General features: G+C 43.9%; 1 protein-coding gene across 1 annotated transcript in view; it reads right to left on the reverse strand.

Annotated features, from left to right (window-relative positions):
• Positions 1-15,210, reverse strand: part of ETFA (electron transfer flavoprotein subunit alpha) — a 58,135-nt gene that overhangs the window by 1,689 nt on the left and 41,236 nt on the right. Inside the window, exons 9-11 of the mRNA XM_040413606.1 lie at positions 12,067-12,149; positions 8,052-8,117; positions 5,310-5,390 (exon numbers count right to left, since the gene is read on the reverse strand). Coding sequence (XP_040269540.1) covers positions 5,310-5,390; positions 8,052-8,117; positions 12,067-12,149 — 230 coding nt within the window. The remainder of the gene's footprint in view (positions 1-5,309; positions 5,391-8,051; positions 8,118-12,066; positions 12,150-15,210) is intronic.

Consider the following 15,210-nt stretch of genomic DNA (forward strand, 5'->3'; position numbering starts at 1 on the left):
GAATGGAGCCAAGCACCGTGATTTGCGGACAAGAATAGGACATGTTCTATCTTTTTACGGTACGGAAATACTGAAACGGAATGCACACGGAGACACTTCAGTATTTTTTGCTGAACCATTGAAATGAATGGTTCAGTATATGTTCCGCATACTGAACTCAAAAAACAGCCAGTATACTGAACGCAAAATACTGTCGTGTGCATGAGCCATTAGACAGATGTCAGCTATGTGCTCGTTCAACCAACAGCCATTGCTCCCGGACCCCTCCACACATCTGAATGCTAGGCTGAGCAATGCCAGACACCACTGGTAGCTACTTATCTACAAGAGGTTTGGGGACAGGAGGCCCCCCATGGAATTTGGCTGGTTTAGACGATTTTAATGTAATGTGTATTGCCTGCTTTATTTTTTTGGTTTCTGGCAGACCCTCAATTTGGGATAAAAGGGAGAGCATGGGGTCAGATATTTAATGTGACCTATAAACTGTACCACTCAATTGAAAAACAAACTGAAATCTTTTAGTTGGAGGGAAGAAAAAAATAAATAAATAATAATAATGTGGTTGCATAAGTTTGCACACCCTCTTAGAACTGGGGATGTAGCTGTTTTCAGAATTAAGCAATCACATTCAAAGTCATGTTAAATAGGAGTCAAACAAGTGGGTATATGAAGTGGAGGGCACTCAGATGTCTAGGTACACATATGGATGAATCATAAATTATTTATTGGAAATAAAATTGCAAACCACAGGGGGTATAAACAAGTGGTTCCCAATGGGTGGCGTCAGGGTTATTTGTACCACAATACGCAATGTTCTTGTATAAAATCCAATATTCTGATATAAGATAGTACTAGTACAGGTGATCAGTCTGTCTAGTAATTTACTAGAATGCAAGATGCACGTCACAGTGGGCTTGTATATACCCAGCTTGGAATGACATGGGTATCCGGATACCCAATAAAATGAACAATAAACCAAATTGTGTTAAGTGGTGTTACGGTCCCTTGTTATGTCCAGATAGATGGAGACAGTCTGTTATATATTGAGGCTGGAACAGTCTTACCCCATCGAAGATGTACCCAGGTAGGTGATGTGTACTGGCGGTGGTGCGCATGTAAGCTTGTTCGGCGTCTCTCTCCGTTGTGGTATCTCCTACTTCCGGCGTCTCTGGTTGCGTCCCACGTGGTGCAGAGGATGGCGTCTCACGTTGCTCGGGGCGGATCTCCGGCGTTCCTGGTTGCATCCCACGTGGTGCAGGTCTCATGTGACTCGGGGCGTATCTCCGTTACTGCGGTCAGCTGCCTGAATACGTCACTAATTGTAGCCGGCTCTATTTGGTGACTTTTGCAGTCTCTATTGGTGGAACATTTTAGCTATAGAACCATATATGGGTCAAGCTACTGTCTGAATAAGGCCAAACGCGTTTCGGTGCACTCTGGCACCTTCATCAGTGGCAGCCACCGATGAAGGTGCAAGAGTGCACCGAAACGCGTAGTAAATTACTAGACAGACTGATCACCTGTACTAGTACTATCTTAAATCAGAATATTGGATTTTATTGTATACAAGAACATTGCGTATTGTGGTACAAATAACCCTGACGCCACCCATTTGGAACCACTTGTTTATACCCCCTGTGGTTTGCAATTTTATTTCAAATAAATAATTTATGATTCATCCATATGTGTACCTAGACATCTGAGTGCCCTCCACTTCATATACCCCCACTTGTTTATCTACCACTTCGGCAATAGGTCCTGCCTATCTGGAGAGAGCACCTATCTGTGAATTGCTGATAGTAGAGCCTCTGTATATTTCTATTTATTAAATAGGAGCCAGCATACACCTGCCATCATTTAAAGTGCCTCTGATTAACCCCAAATAAAGTTCAGCTGCTCTAGTTGGTCTTTCCTGAAATTTTCATGGTCCACAGAGAGCTTCCAAAGCATCAGAGGGATCTCATTGTTAAAAGGTATCAGTCAGGAGAAGGGTACAAACGAAATTTCTAAGGCATTAGATATACCATGGAACACAGTGAAGACAGTCATCATCAAGTGGAGAAAATATGGCACAACAGTGACATTACCAAGAACTGGACGTCCCTCCATAATTGATGAAAAGACGAGAAGAAAACTGGTCCGGGAGGCTACCAAGAGGCCTACAGCAACATTAAAGGAGCTACAGGAATATCTGGCAAGTACTGGCTGTGTGGTACATGTGACAACAATCTCCCGTATTCTTCATATGTCTGGGCTATGGGGTAGAGTGGCAAGACGAAAGCCTTTTCTTATGAAGAAAAACATCCAAGCCAGGCTACATTTTCCAAAAACACATCTGAAGTCTTCCAAAAGCATGTGGGAAAAGGTGTTATGGTCTGATGAAACCAAGGTTGAACTTTTTGAACTAATTCCAAAAGATATGTTTGGTGCAAAAACAACACTGCACATCACCAAAAGAACTCCATACCTACAGTGAAGCATGGTGGTGGCAGCATCATGCCAAGGGGCTGTTTTTCTTCAGCTGGAGCCTTAGTTAAGCTAGAGGGAATTATGAAAAGTTCCAAATAGCAGTCAATATTGGCACAAAACCTTCAGGCTTCTGCTAGAAAGCTGAACATGAAGAGAAACTTCATCTTTCAGCATGACAACGACCCAAAGCATACATCCAAATCAAGAAGAAGATTAAAGTTTTGGAATGGCCCAGCCAGAGCCCAGACCTGAAGCCGATTGAAAATATGTGGGGTGATCTGAAGAGGGCTGTGCACAGGAGATGCCCTCGCAATCTGACAGATTTGGAGTGTTTTTGCAAAGAAGAGTGGGCAAATTTTGCCAAGTCAAAATGTGCCATGCTGATAGACTTATACCCAAAAAGACTGAGTGCTGTAATAAAATCAAAAGGTGCTTCAACAAAGTATTAGTCTAAGAGTGTGCAAACTTATGCAACCATATTATTTTATTTTTATATTTTTTTCTTCCCTCTACATAAAAGATTTCAGTTTGTTTTCCAATTGAGTTGTACAGTTTATAGGTCACATTAAAAAGGTGGAAAAAGTTCTGAAATGATTTACCTTTGTCTCATTCTTTTTTACATCACAGAAACCTGACATTTTAACAGGGGTGTGTAGACTTTTTATATCCACTGTATTATATATACAGTACAGACCAATAGTTTGGACACCCCTTCTCATTCAAAGAGTTTTCTTTATTTTCATGACTATGAAGGCATCAAAACTATGAATTAACACATGTGGAATTATATACATAACAAACAAGTGTGAAACAACTGAAAATATGTCATATTCTAGGTTCTTCAAAGTAGCCACCTTTTGCTTTGATTACTGCTTTGCACACTCTTGGCATTCTCTTGATGAGCTTCAAGAGGTAGTCCCCTGAAATGGTCTTCCAACAGTCTTGAAAAAGTTCCCAGAGATGCTTAGCACTTGTTGGCCCTTTTGCCTTCACTCTGCGGTCCAGCTCACCCCAAACCATCTCGATTGGGTTCAGGTCCGGTGACTGTGGAGGCCAGGTCATCTGGCGCAGCACCCCATCACTCTCCTTCATGGTCAAATAGCCCTTACTTTCAAAGTTTTTACCAATTTTTCGGCTGACTGACTGACCGACCTTCATTTCTTAAAGTAATGATGGCCACTCGTTTTTCTTTACTTAGAATTTGTATTATGGCAAGAAAAAAGCAGCTAACAGTCTATTTAGTAGGACTATCAGCTGTGTATCCACCTGACTTCTCCTCAACGCAACTGATGGTCCCAACCCCATTTATAAGGCAAGAAATCCCACTTATTAAACCTGACAGGGCACATCTGTGAAGTGAAAACCATTTCAGGGGACTACCTCTTGAAGCTCATCAAGAGAATGCAAAGAGTGTGCAAAGCAATAATCAAAGCAAAAGGTGGCTACTTTGAAGAACCTAGAATATGACATTTTCAGTCGTTTCACACTTGTTTGTTATGTATATAATTCCACATGTGTTAATTCATAGTTTTGATGCCTTCATAGTCATGGAAATAAAGAAAACTCTTTGAATGAGGTGTGTCCAAACTTTTGGTCTGTACTATATATATTATTATTTTTTTTTAGAAAGAGCAGCCATGTGCATCAGATTACTTTCCTTTGAAAGCTGCTACATTTTTCTATCCCGTCAAAAAACATTACGCAACGTATAAATATCCAGTGCACCGTTGTATACGTTATCTGAAGAACACCCTGAAAATGTGTGCATTATATGGCAAAAACGTGATGGAAAACTACCATGATTTTAGCCTGTTTTATGAGGCTATTATAATGACTGAAGCGCCACATTTTAACCTTATTTAGAGTAGAAACCATCAACAAGAAGGCAGCTTTCTAGTGATGGATCTTACGTTTAATATTTTTAGGGTACATAGCGGGACTGCCTCTCCATCCTCAGAAGTCCTGCTCATTGACACAAGACTCTGCGGCACCCAGATATATGTATATACGCACTACATATAAATCCTTTAAGAGCTGAAGTGTTTAAACAAAAGCATTACACTCCGCCCGATAAATGCCAGTGACATGGAGTGTAGTCCTCAATGAGAACCCCCCCCCCCCTCCACACACATCAAAACAAATCTTCAATTATTTACAATATCTATGTTTCCATCAGATGGAATTAATGTGCTCCTACAAAATTTATTGAGGAAATCGTCTACATGTTGTACACGTTAAGTGACTATGGCTTGGATCTTGCCAGCAGGCGACAGTTCAGGAGCAGCATTAAGTACTGGCATTGTCACCCACTTTCCCCTGTAGATCACGGAATAATAAGGCAGGGAATAGCTGAACCTGGAATCCATGCCATCACGACAGACAGAGCTGGCCGGTGTTGATCCAGCCAGTTTATGTAATATACAGGTACAGAAATTATATAGATCCACATATCAGGTCAATTTCGTTGCAGATTTTTTCCACAATGTATGGAATGCTAAAAACTCACTCGCTTTACTGGTACTGTACAAACCTGCAGATCTAGCACCTGAAAATCCGCATTTCAATCGGGTGCAATCATTAAATGATGGCAGATAGCTTGTACTACATGGCTCGATATGCACAGTGTATTATAGAATAGCCAACCCCTTTTCTCTTATGAGATGCCTGGCATGGGGGCTATTGAAAACAGGAGGCAGTTTCCTTGTGGCAGGGCCATGGTTTTTGGTGGGATATCTGCACCAAATTCCATGGGCAAAACCATCCGTGTGAACCAGTCCTTAAGAAAATAAATAAATAAAAAAAACAATACAACAATCGGTATGTACTAAATATGAACTTACCTTAAATAAATCGGCCACCAAGCCATAATCTGACACCTGGAATATTGGAGCCTCCGGATCTTTGTTTATGGCAACAATGGTCTGAAGACAGAATCACAGAGATGGATATACTGGTGCAATGTAATAGTGCATCCAATTACAGAAAACGGGAGTCGAGATGGTCACTATACACATCAGCCCCTGTCCCCAAATGAGTTCACAGTCCTATTTCTCTGTTAAAGCTACACACACACATTAGGACCAATACCATAGAAAGCGCTAGTTTCACATCTGCGGTAGAGCTCTCCGGCAGGCTGTTCCGTCATAGAACGGCGTGCCGAAGTTCTTTAGATCCGCCTGACCACCAGATCCCATTGTTTAAAAGTAGAAATACAAATAAGGCTGGTTTTATTTTTTTTTGTCTCCATTTGCCATATGTGCCAGTAAAGCTGGGTGGCATATGTCTAGAATTTCTATAGATCGCCCATATTGACCCAATGGAGAACAATAGAGTGTCTTTTTCACCTCCGTCAAGCAGGTATACTTCACATTTTTCTTCTATATGGAATAGTGCAGTCTACTATGCTATTCCATACTAAAGGATTCTGTTTAAAAAAAAAAAAAAATTATCATAAGAGTCTATGGGCGTCAGATGCCAAGTATGCCAATAGAGTGGCACCTATGAGGCAAACCTCCCATCATATACCTCTGGACACTGCAAACATTTTCCAGGGGCTCTGCCTTTATAATAAGGTAAGGAATCATTGCTGGAGCGTTTAGGCTGGGACTACAGGACGGAGGCTTATACTGAAGAACATCAGAAAAAACTAATGTGTAAATACACCAAAAAAAAATAAATGAAGCTTCACTTTAATCAGTTACTGCAGCCTAACAATTCAGAAAGTTCTAGTAAAATGACGACATCAATAGATAAACTGAACTTTATTATTTGGTTTTACCTCACTATAAAGGGGTATTCCCACCTTGATGATCATAGTTAAACTAGTTCCTAATGTAAAATTATAAACTTTTGCAATTACCTTTTATTTATTTTTTCTGAGTTGTTTGCTAGGTATTCCTCCTCCTTCCCCTTCTATGTTTATCTTCTGTTTCCATTAGTTACGGCCATTACTGCACTACTGCTACGGTAGTGGCCGCGCTTGCGCAAATGCCTCTGTTTGTCTCTATGTGGCTGGCCAGGCTGACGGGACCGCACATGGCTTTCTCATGCGCACTAGCTCCCAGGCCGGCCACTGTGCTGTAGAAGTGAACAGCCGGCTTTCAGTCCCTAAACTGTAAAGCTGCTCTGTATTGATCCTCTGCTGCCTCCAGCGTCATGCACAGAGCAGGGACCCGCTGTCACAGCGTCCTTGCTGTGCTCCTCTGCAACTCTCTCACTGGAGCGTCAGCGCTTATGGAGGTGAGCAGCAGAGGAGACACAGCATATGAGCAGCGAGGCACAGCAATGCTGTAATCCACAATCATGGTCTGTAAGACGGGAGAGTGCACTCCCTTGTGTCTGGTATGAACGGGGATGGGGAGAAGAGACAAGACTGCTCAGCACACAGAGCAGCTCCGAGATAAGGGTTCTTTCACACTAGCGGTTTTCTTTTCCGGCATAGAGTTCTGTCCTAGGGGCTCTATACCGGAAAAGAACTGATCAGTTTTATCCCCATGCATTCTGAATGGAGAGTAATCCGTTCTGGAGGTCTTCAGTTCAGTCGTTTTGACTGATCAGGAAAAAGATAAAACCGCAGCATTCTACGGTTTTATCTCCGGCCCAAAAAAACAGAACACTTGCCGAATGATCCGTAATTCCAGTCTGCGCAAAAAAAAAAAAAAATGCCGGATCCATTTTTCCGGATGACACCGGAAAGACAGATCCGGCATTTCAATGCATTTGTAAGACGTATCAGTCTTACAAATGCCATCAGTTGGCATACGTTTTGCCGGCGACGGAACGGCTTGCCGGATCACTCTGCCGCAAGTGTGAAAGTAACCTAACAGTCTGAAGCATTCCTTCTGCTGTGGACTCCTGAGCGGTCACATCTATGAGCACTGAAACAGACGCTACCTGGGCTGTAGATAACACTGGTGATGTGCAGTGCCACTTCTCCAACCTCCTCCTAACTACAAGCACAAGGCCCTTCTTTTCAGAACATTATCAAGGGTTACAAGGAGCAGCATCTCCTAAAGCAGGCGTGCTCCACCTGCAGCCCAGGAGAACTACAACTCCCATAATTCCCGGACAGCCTACAGAAGAGCATGGTGGGAGTTGTAGTTTTACAACAGCTGGAGGGCCACAGGTTGAGCATGCCTGTCCTAAAGCACTGTTATTACAAGTTTCTGTAGGAGCATCGAGAGCGTGGACATGTGATGAAAGGGGAAGAGTACCCTCCACATAGCTTCAGAGCTGGGGAACAAGGATGAGCAAAAAGTAGACCGCAGGAAATGAAAGTAGTGAGAAAGGAAAACCCCTTTAAGGCCACATGACCGTGCTGTGTTTTGCTGTCCGCAAATTGCGGAACGGGTCGCCCATAATAGAAATGCCTATGCTTGCCTGCAAAACGGACAAGAATAGGACATGTTCTATTTTTTTTTTTTTTTGCGGGGCCACTAAACAGAGCAACAGTTGAAGTGAATGGGCCCGCATCTGAGCCACAAAAAATGTGGCCCCAAAGAACGGTCATGTGAATGAGGCCTAAAAATGACTAATTGTAAAATGTCACTAGATCTTGAGATGCATCATAAATACACATTTACCTTACTGTCCTTCATTCCAGCCAAGTGCTGGATGGCTCCAGAGATCCCAACGGCAATGTACAGGTCCTGCAAGGACAAAGAACCAGCTGACTATTAAATGAACACATCACAGATACCATCAGCCATGAGTAAAGGGGTAGTCCAGGCATACACCCCTGCCAGATCCAAGTGGAGAGACACATCTGTATGCTTCCAAATTAGGTTGCCAAGACGTGCATTGCGTAGGGTCCTATCCCAATTAATGGGACCCATGCATGATGCTCTGGGTGTCAAATGGTTGCCTAGGCAACAGGGCTACCTTCTCTTCACAACCATTGTGAATTCAGGCAGGAGTATTCCTAAGCAACCCATTTAATCCGTTACAAAACATTAATGCATAAGGGTAACATCCTTTGAGAATAGCATTAGAAAAGAACCTCATCTGATCCACTGATTATTCAATTTGAATGGGTTCTCCGAGACCTAAGGCGCACAATTTTCTCCTCATTTTCCATTTAGTTATTTTGCCTACAGACCACTCCATACCTTCACCAGTGATGCAAGGGGAGCAGGTTACTGCTGCGGCCTGTGGTTGGCTGCAGGGGTCACAAGTCTTGGATAACCCCTTTAAAAACAATAATGCCTATACAATATGCCCCCTAGTGGTGGAATTTAGAAATTTGCGGAAAGTATTGGAAAGAGAGAAAGCTTACCGTTTTGTGCATATAGGGGGTCATTTATTAAGTTCAGCGTTTTAGACGCCGGTCTTAATAAGCCCTACACTTGTTATGTACAGGCACCGACCTCTCCATAACTTTGGCGGATCCTACACTTCTAAATGTAACATAGCTTCCTTGCTGTCTTACATTTAGACCATTTTCGACGCCTAAAATGGGCGTAGAAAATGATGAATAAGACGGGCCCGTTCCCACCACGTCCACTTTTTTTTTTTTTTTTTTTAATAGACCTGACGTGAGCAGGGAGAAGTCGCAGAATGACCCCCCCCCCCCCCCCCCCCTATAGTTCCTATGCAGACCTATATGTTTTCATGATTACAAAAAAACGTGTCATGTGATACTCTACCCACTCTTCTCTGTAGGTTAGCAAGAAGACGTTGAGGGGTGGAAGGGTTGTTCAAAATCCTCATTTAAATTTTTCTTTTTTCTTACCCATATCCTCTTCTGTTGTCTTCCTATCCTCGACATAGTCCTAATTGTGTCTTGCTCTCCCCATTTATTAATAAATATTCCCCCAGGATGATTTCTTGTATCCTCTACATTCAATAAATATAGCTTACATATTACTTCCTGAATTGTACCATCTTAGAGGGAGATTTACTAAAAGGGTTCTCCAGGAATTAATACAATAAAACTGAAAATACTTATATATTACCTTATTATAAATATATTCCCAAATACCTTTCATTATAATGGCTCATTTTGTCTAGGGAGCAATCATTAAGAGAAATAAAATGGCCGCTGTCCTATTAGTGCACACAGAATCTGTCCTAATCACACAGCAGCACAAGTTGCTTCAGAACACTGAGCTAAATAGCTGCCTCATCCTCCTCTCTGCTCGTCAAGGATTATGACTAATATGGTCTTCAGCTGAATCTCTGTAGGAACGGAGTTCATGAAGAGACATTAAGTACAGAAAGGAGGATGGGGGCTGATGAGCAGCAGCACTTGCATGCAGTCTCCATTTCCACAGTCTGTCCTGTCCATCCTCTCTATACAATTTTATTTTGTTAAAGGGCTATTCTCATCTGAGACAATGCGGGCATATCGCTAGGATTGTATGCTATATCGAGAACGGAGTGGGCAAAGTGGTGGCTGGAGAACTCCGGTCCGGCCACCACCAAGCGCTCTCCCCACAGAAGTGAATGGGAGCGCACGTTGCATGACCGGCCACCGCTCCCATTCAGTTCCAGGGGCCTGATGGAAATAGAGCCAGCGATCGGCTATTTTTGGCGACCATTAAAAAAAAATTAATGGAAGTGTGCCCTCCACCACTTTCAGGGCTCGGTTTAGAAGATAGGTGCGGGTCACACTACTGGGACCCGCACCTATCCTAGCGATATGCCCGCAATGTCTCAGATGAGACAACCCCTTTAATTCTTACACCCTTTAAGGCTCTACGCCAGTTTTCTGCCATACAAAAGTTTCAAGTTTTGTTACAAGTGCCATTTTGTGAGAAATTTGTACAACTTTTTAGCCTTTTCCGACGCCCTTGCCCCTTTGCCAGTATATAAAACGACATGTGCACCAGAAAACTTGCTCATGTCAAATCTAAAATGTGTGCCAGCTCCTGGCTGGTGCACGGACAGCAGCAGATGCGACAAATTTATTAAGAGGCATGAGCCATTTAATAAACTGAGCACATCACTCACTCTATACGCTCGTCTTACAGCAGGAACTTTATTTGAAAATTACAATTAAAAAAAGAAGAAAAAAAAAAGGAAAAACATCCACACACACTGCAAGTGAAGAAAGCTCTTCTGTCTCTGGCGATCTTATAATGATTTTACAAAACATAAAGCACAAACCACGGTTCTTAATTCACCCCTTAAATTCAATGCATCACCAAAGGAACGGACATTCCTCCCCTTTTCCGTCACTACAGTACTTTTGTCTTAACTGGGTGGAATAAAGCAGAAAGTCCATGTAGGTTACATAAAAGGGGGCTAGCAATAAGCAAGGACTACTTCACAGCATAAAAGTTTAAGTAGGAGAGAGGAGGAGGATGAATATCGGGTGGGAGTGATTTCTACTTTCTTATTAAGCCCCTTAAAAAGCTCTGGGCTGACAGCCTCTTTCATCCTGAATTATCCAGCTCAGCCTTTAACGGCAGGAGAACAACATTCGCAAATTGATTCGGAAGTCCTTTGGGGCAGCAGGAAAAAACATTAAATTGCTGTAAAATATTCATATGCCAGTGCATTTGGCTGAAAGCAGTTGATGTTCTGCTCCCTGGGGGTTAAACATAAAAGCAATTTGGCCAACGTGTTCTGGATACCCCTTTAATCCATCTCATTAACTCTTTTACGGACAGAGGAGTACGACGAGTTCACCTTTTAACGATAGCCAAGCCGTAAACGTGAACCAAGCAAGTGCGGATGCGGTATGATTTTCACGCATGGTTGCTAGGATGAAAGTCTATTCACTGTATTATTTTCCCTTATAACATGGTTATAAGGGAAAATAATAGCACTCCTTAATACAGAATGCTTAGTAGAAGGCCAATTGAGGGTTAAAAAAATAATAATTTAACTCACCTCCTCCAACTGATCGCGTAGCTGCCGGTCTCCTTTCTTCAGGACCTGTCAAAGGACCTGTGGCGTCATCACTGTGCTCATCACATGATCCATCACCATGGTGATGTATCATGTGATGAGCACAGTGACGTCACCACAGGTCCTTTGACTGGTCCTGAAGAAAGAACAGGAGACCGGCAGCTATGCGATCAATTGGAGGATGCGAGTTAATTTATATATTTATTTTTTTTAACCCTCAATTGACCTTCTACTAAGCATTCTGTATTAAAGAATGCTATTATTTTCCCTTATAACCATGTTATAAGGGAAAATAATAAAATTTACAGAATACTGAACCCAAAGCCGAACTTCTGTGAAGTCCGGGTTCGGGTCTGGATACCAAACATGGTGATTTTTCTCACGCGCGTGCAAAACGCATTAAAACGCTTTGCACTCACGGGGAAAAAAATCAAGCATTTTTCCGCAACGCCCGTGTGAAACCAGCCTAAGGGAGGTCACATGCAAATAAGATCTGTCACACAATCAATGTTTGTCACTCGGCTATTCCCATCAGCCCACTGGACCACCACTCTATTTAAATTCCTCTGCACTGTGCTCATACAGTGAGACGGAACGGGGGCTAGGGTCGCCCCTACATAGTGGTCAGTGTGGCCTCTATGGATCAGACATGTATTACCTGGAATGGGAGATAACCCTTTAATGAAAGCTCAATAGTAAGTACAACAGATGTATGCAGCTTGTAAAAATAATAGTGACACTTACTGGTGCAACAATTTTTCCTGTTTGTCCAACCTGCATGTCATTGGGCACAAAACCAGCATCTACAGCTGCACGAGAGGCACCCACTGTAGAAGAGAAGACAGTTACCATAAGTACTTCTAAAGGTAAAACATAGGTTTTCATTAAATGACACATGCACATCAGATGAAATTAAACAGGAAAAAGGAGATTTTTGTATAACTTACCAGTAAAATCTCTTTCTCGCTCTTCATTGGGGGACACAGAGACCTTGGGTATAGCTATGTCCTCTAGGAGGCGTTGACACTAGTAAAAGCTGTTAGCTCCTCCCCTGGCAGCTATACCCCCTCCAGCCTGAAGAGAGAGCTTCAGTTTGTGAGAAGCAGTAGGAGAAGCAAGCCAACCAAAGTGAAAACAAGTGGAAAACCAACTATGTCAAAGGACCCAACGGGGTCCAAACCAGCAACTGCCCAACAGTGGCCGGACAACAATACTGGGTGGGTGCTGTGTCCCCCAATGAAGAGCGAGAAAGAGATTTTATTGGTAAGTTATACAAAAATCTCCTTTTCTCGCCCATATTCATTGGGGGACACAGAGACCGTGGGACGTCCGAGAGCAGTCCACAGGGAGGGAAAACCACAGACCCATGGAAGCAAGTGTCCCTGCAGGCATCTAAGAACTGCAAGACCCGCGGCCCACGCCGTGACAGTCTATGCATAAGTATGCACCTGGGAATTACACTGCTCAAAAAAATAAAGGGAACACTTAAACAACACAATGTAACTCCAAGTCAATCACACTTCTGTGAAATCAAACTGTCCACTTAGGAAGCAACACTGAGTGACAATCAATTTCACATGCTGTTGTGAAAATGGGATAGACAAAAGGTGGAAATTATAGGCAATTAGCAAGACACCCCCAATAAAGGAGTGGTTCTGCAGGTGGTGACCACAGATCACTTCTCAGTTCCTATGCTTCCTGGCTGATGTTTTGGTCACATTTGAATGCTGGCGGTGCTTTCACTCTAGTGGTAGCATGAGACGGAGTCTACAACCCACACAAGTGGCTCAGGTAGTGCAGCTTATCCAGGATGGCACATCAATGCGAGCTGTGGCAAGAAGGTTTGCTGTGTCTGTCAGCGTAGTGTCCAGAGCATGGAGGCGCTACCAGGAGACAGGCCAGTACATCAGGAGACGTGGAGGAGGCCGTAGGAGGGCAACAGCCCAGCAGCAGGACCGCTACCTCTGCCTTTGTGCAAGGAGGAACAGGAGGAGCACTGCCAGAGCCCTGCAAAATGACCTCCAGCAGGCCACAAATGTGCATGTGTCTGCTCAAACGGTCAGAAACAGACTCCATGAGGGTGATATGAGGGCCCGACGTCCACAGGTGGGGGCTGTGCTTACAGCCCAACACCGTGCAGGACGTTTGGCATTTTCCAGAGAACACCAATATTGGCAAATTCGCCACTGGCGCCCTGTGCTCTTCACAGATGAAAGCAGGTTCACACTGAGCACATGTGACAGACGTGACAGAGACTGGAGACGCCATGGAGAACGTTCTGCTGCCTGCAACATCCTCCAGCATGACCGGTTTGGCATAGGGTCAGTAATGGTGTGGGGTGGCATTTCTTTGGAGGGCCACACAGCCCTCTATGTGCTCGCCAGAGGTAGCCTGACTGCCATTAGGTACCGAGATGAGATCCTCAGACCCCTTGTGAGACCATATGCTGGTGCGGTTGGCCCTGGGTTCCTCCTAATGCAAGACAATGCTAGACCTCATGTGGCTGAAGTGTGTCAGCAGTTCCTGCGAGACGAAGGCATTGATGCTATGGACTGGCCCGCCCGTTCCCCAGACCTGAATCCAATTGAGCACATCTGGGACATCATGTCTCGCTCTATCCACAGTCACGTTGCACCACAGACTGTCCAGGAGTTGGCAGATGCTTTAGTCCAGGTCTGGGAGGAGATCCCTCAGGAGACCATCCGCCACCTCATCAGGAGCATGCACAGGCGTTGTAGGGAGGTCATACAGGCACGTGGAGGCCACACACACTACTGAGCCTCATTTTGACTTGTTTTAAGGACATTACATCAAAGTTGGATCAGCCTGTAGTGTGTTTTTCCACTTTAATTTTGTGACTCCAAATCCAGACCTCCATGGGTTGAAAAATTTGATTTCCATTTTTTTATTTTTGTGTGATTTTGTTGTCAGCACATTCAACTATGTAAAGAACAAAGTATTTCAGAAGAATATTTAATTAATTCAGATCTAGGATGTGTTATTTTTGTGTTCCCTTTATTTTTTTGAGCAGTGTATTTTGTTACATGTGTAAGGAGGAACGGGAGCCACCTGACATAACTGTGCAGCCAAAGTGCGATTCCTATTAGCCTAAGAAGCGTCAGCACATGCCGACCGAATCCAACGTGTAATTGCCCTTTGGAGGCCGCCAATCCCTAGCGAGGACCCGCCGGAGAGAAAAGGGGATCCGTACGTCGAGAGGGACTGGAGGCTGCTAACAATAGGAAGAGCTCTGACAACATGCAATAATGTAGCTCCCTTCCGTAGGGTGCGAAGGAAAGAGACAGTGAAGGAAGGACAATTCCTTCATTGATACGGAAGTCAGAGACCACCTTCGGGAGAAGAAGGAATGGGCCGGAGAACTGCAGTATCCTTGTGAAGAACCAGGAAGGGGATCTTGCAAGAGAGCACCTCCAATTTAGACACCCGCCTGATGGATGTGATAGCCACAAGAAAAAACTACCTTCTAAGAAAGGAGCCGGAGTAAGGACTCCCGCAAGGGCTCAAGTGGAAAAGACTGGAAGGCTGAGAGAACTATATACAGATCCAATACAGAGGAACCGTATGTGCCCTTCCCAGAAGGAAGGTTTCCATGGGCACCAGGGAAACCAGAGTACGCTGGAAGCTGCACCAGGACAGAAGCGCCAACACTTGACCCATAGAGGAACTAAAGGCTAAACCAAGGTCCAACCCTGAATGTAGAAGGATAGGACCGTGGGGAGAGGGAAAAAAAAAAAAAAAAAAAAAAAAAGCAAGTGAGGGGATGTTCCGGCGTTCACAGAAGCCCAGGAAGGACCTCCAGGTCCCACAACAGATCCTGGGCGATGCAGGCTTCCTGGCCTGAATCATAGTGCGGAAGACATCCGCTGA

The sequence above is a fragment of the Bufo bufo genome, chromosome 1, assembly GCF_905171765.1.
Source record: "Bufo bufo chromosome 1, aBufBuf1.1, whole genome shotgun sequence".
NCBI lineage: Eukaryota > Metazoa > Chordata > Amphibia > Anura > Bufonidae > Bufo > Bufo bufo.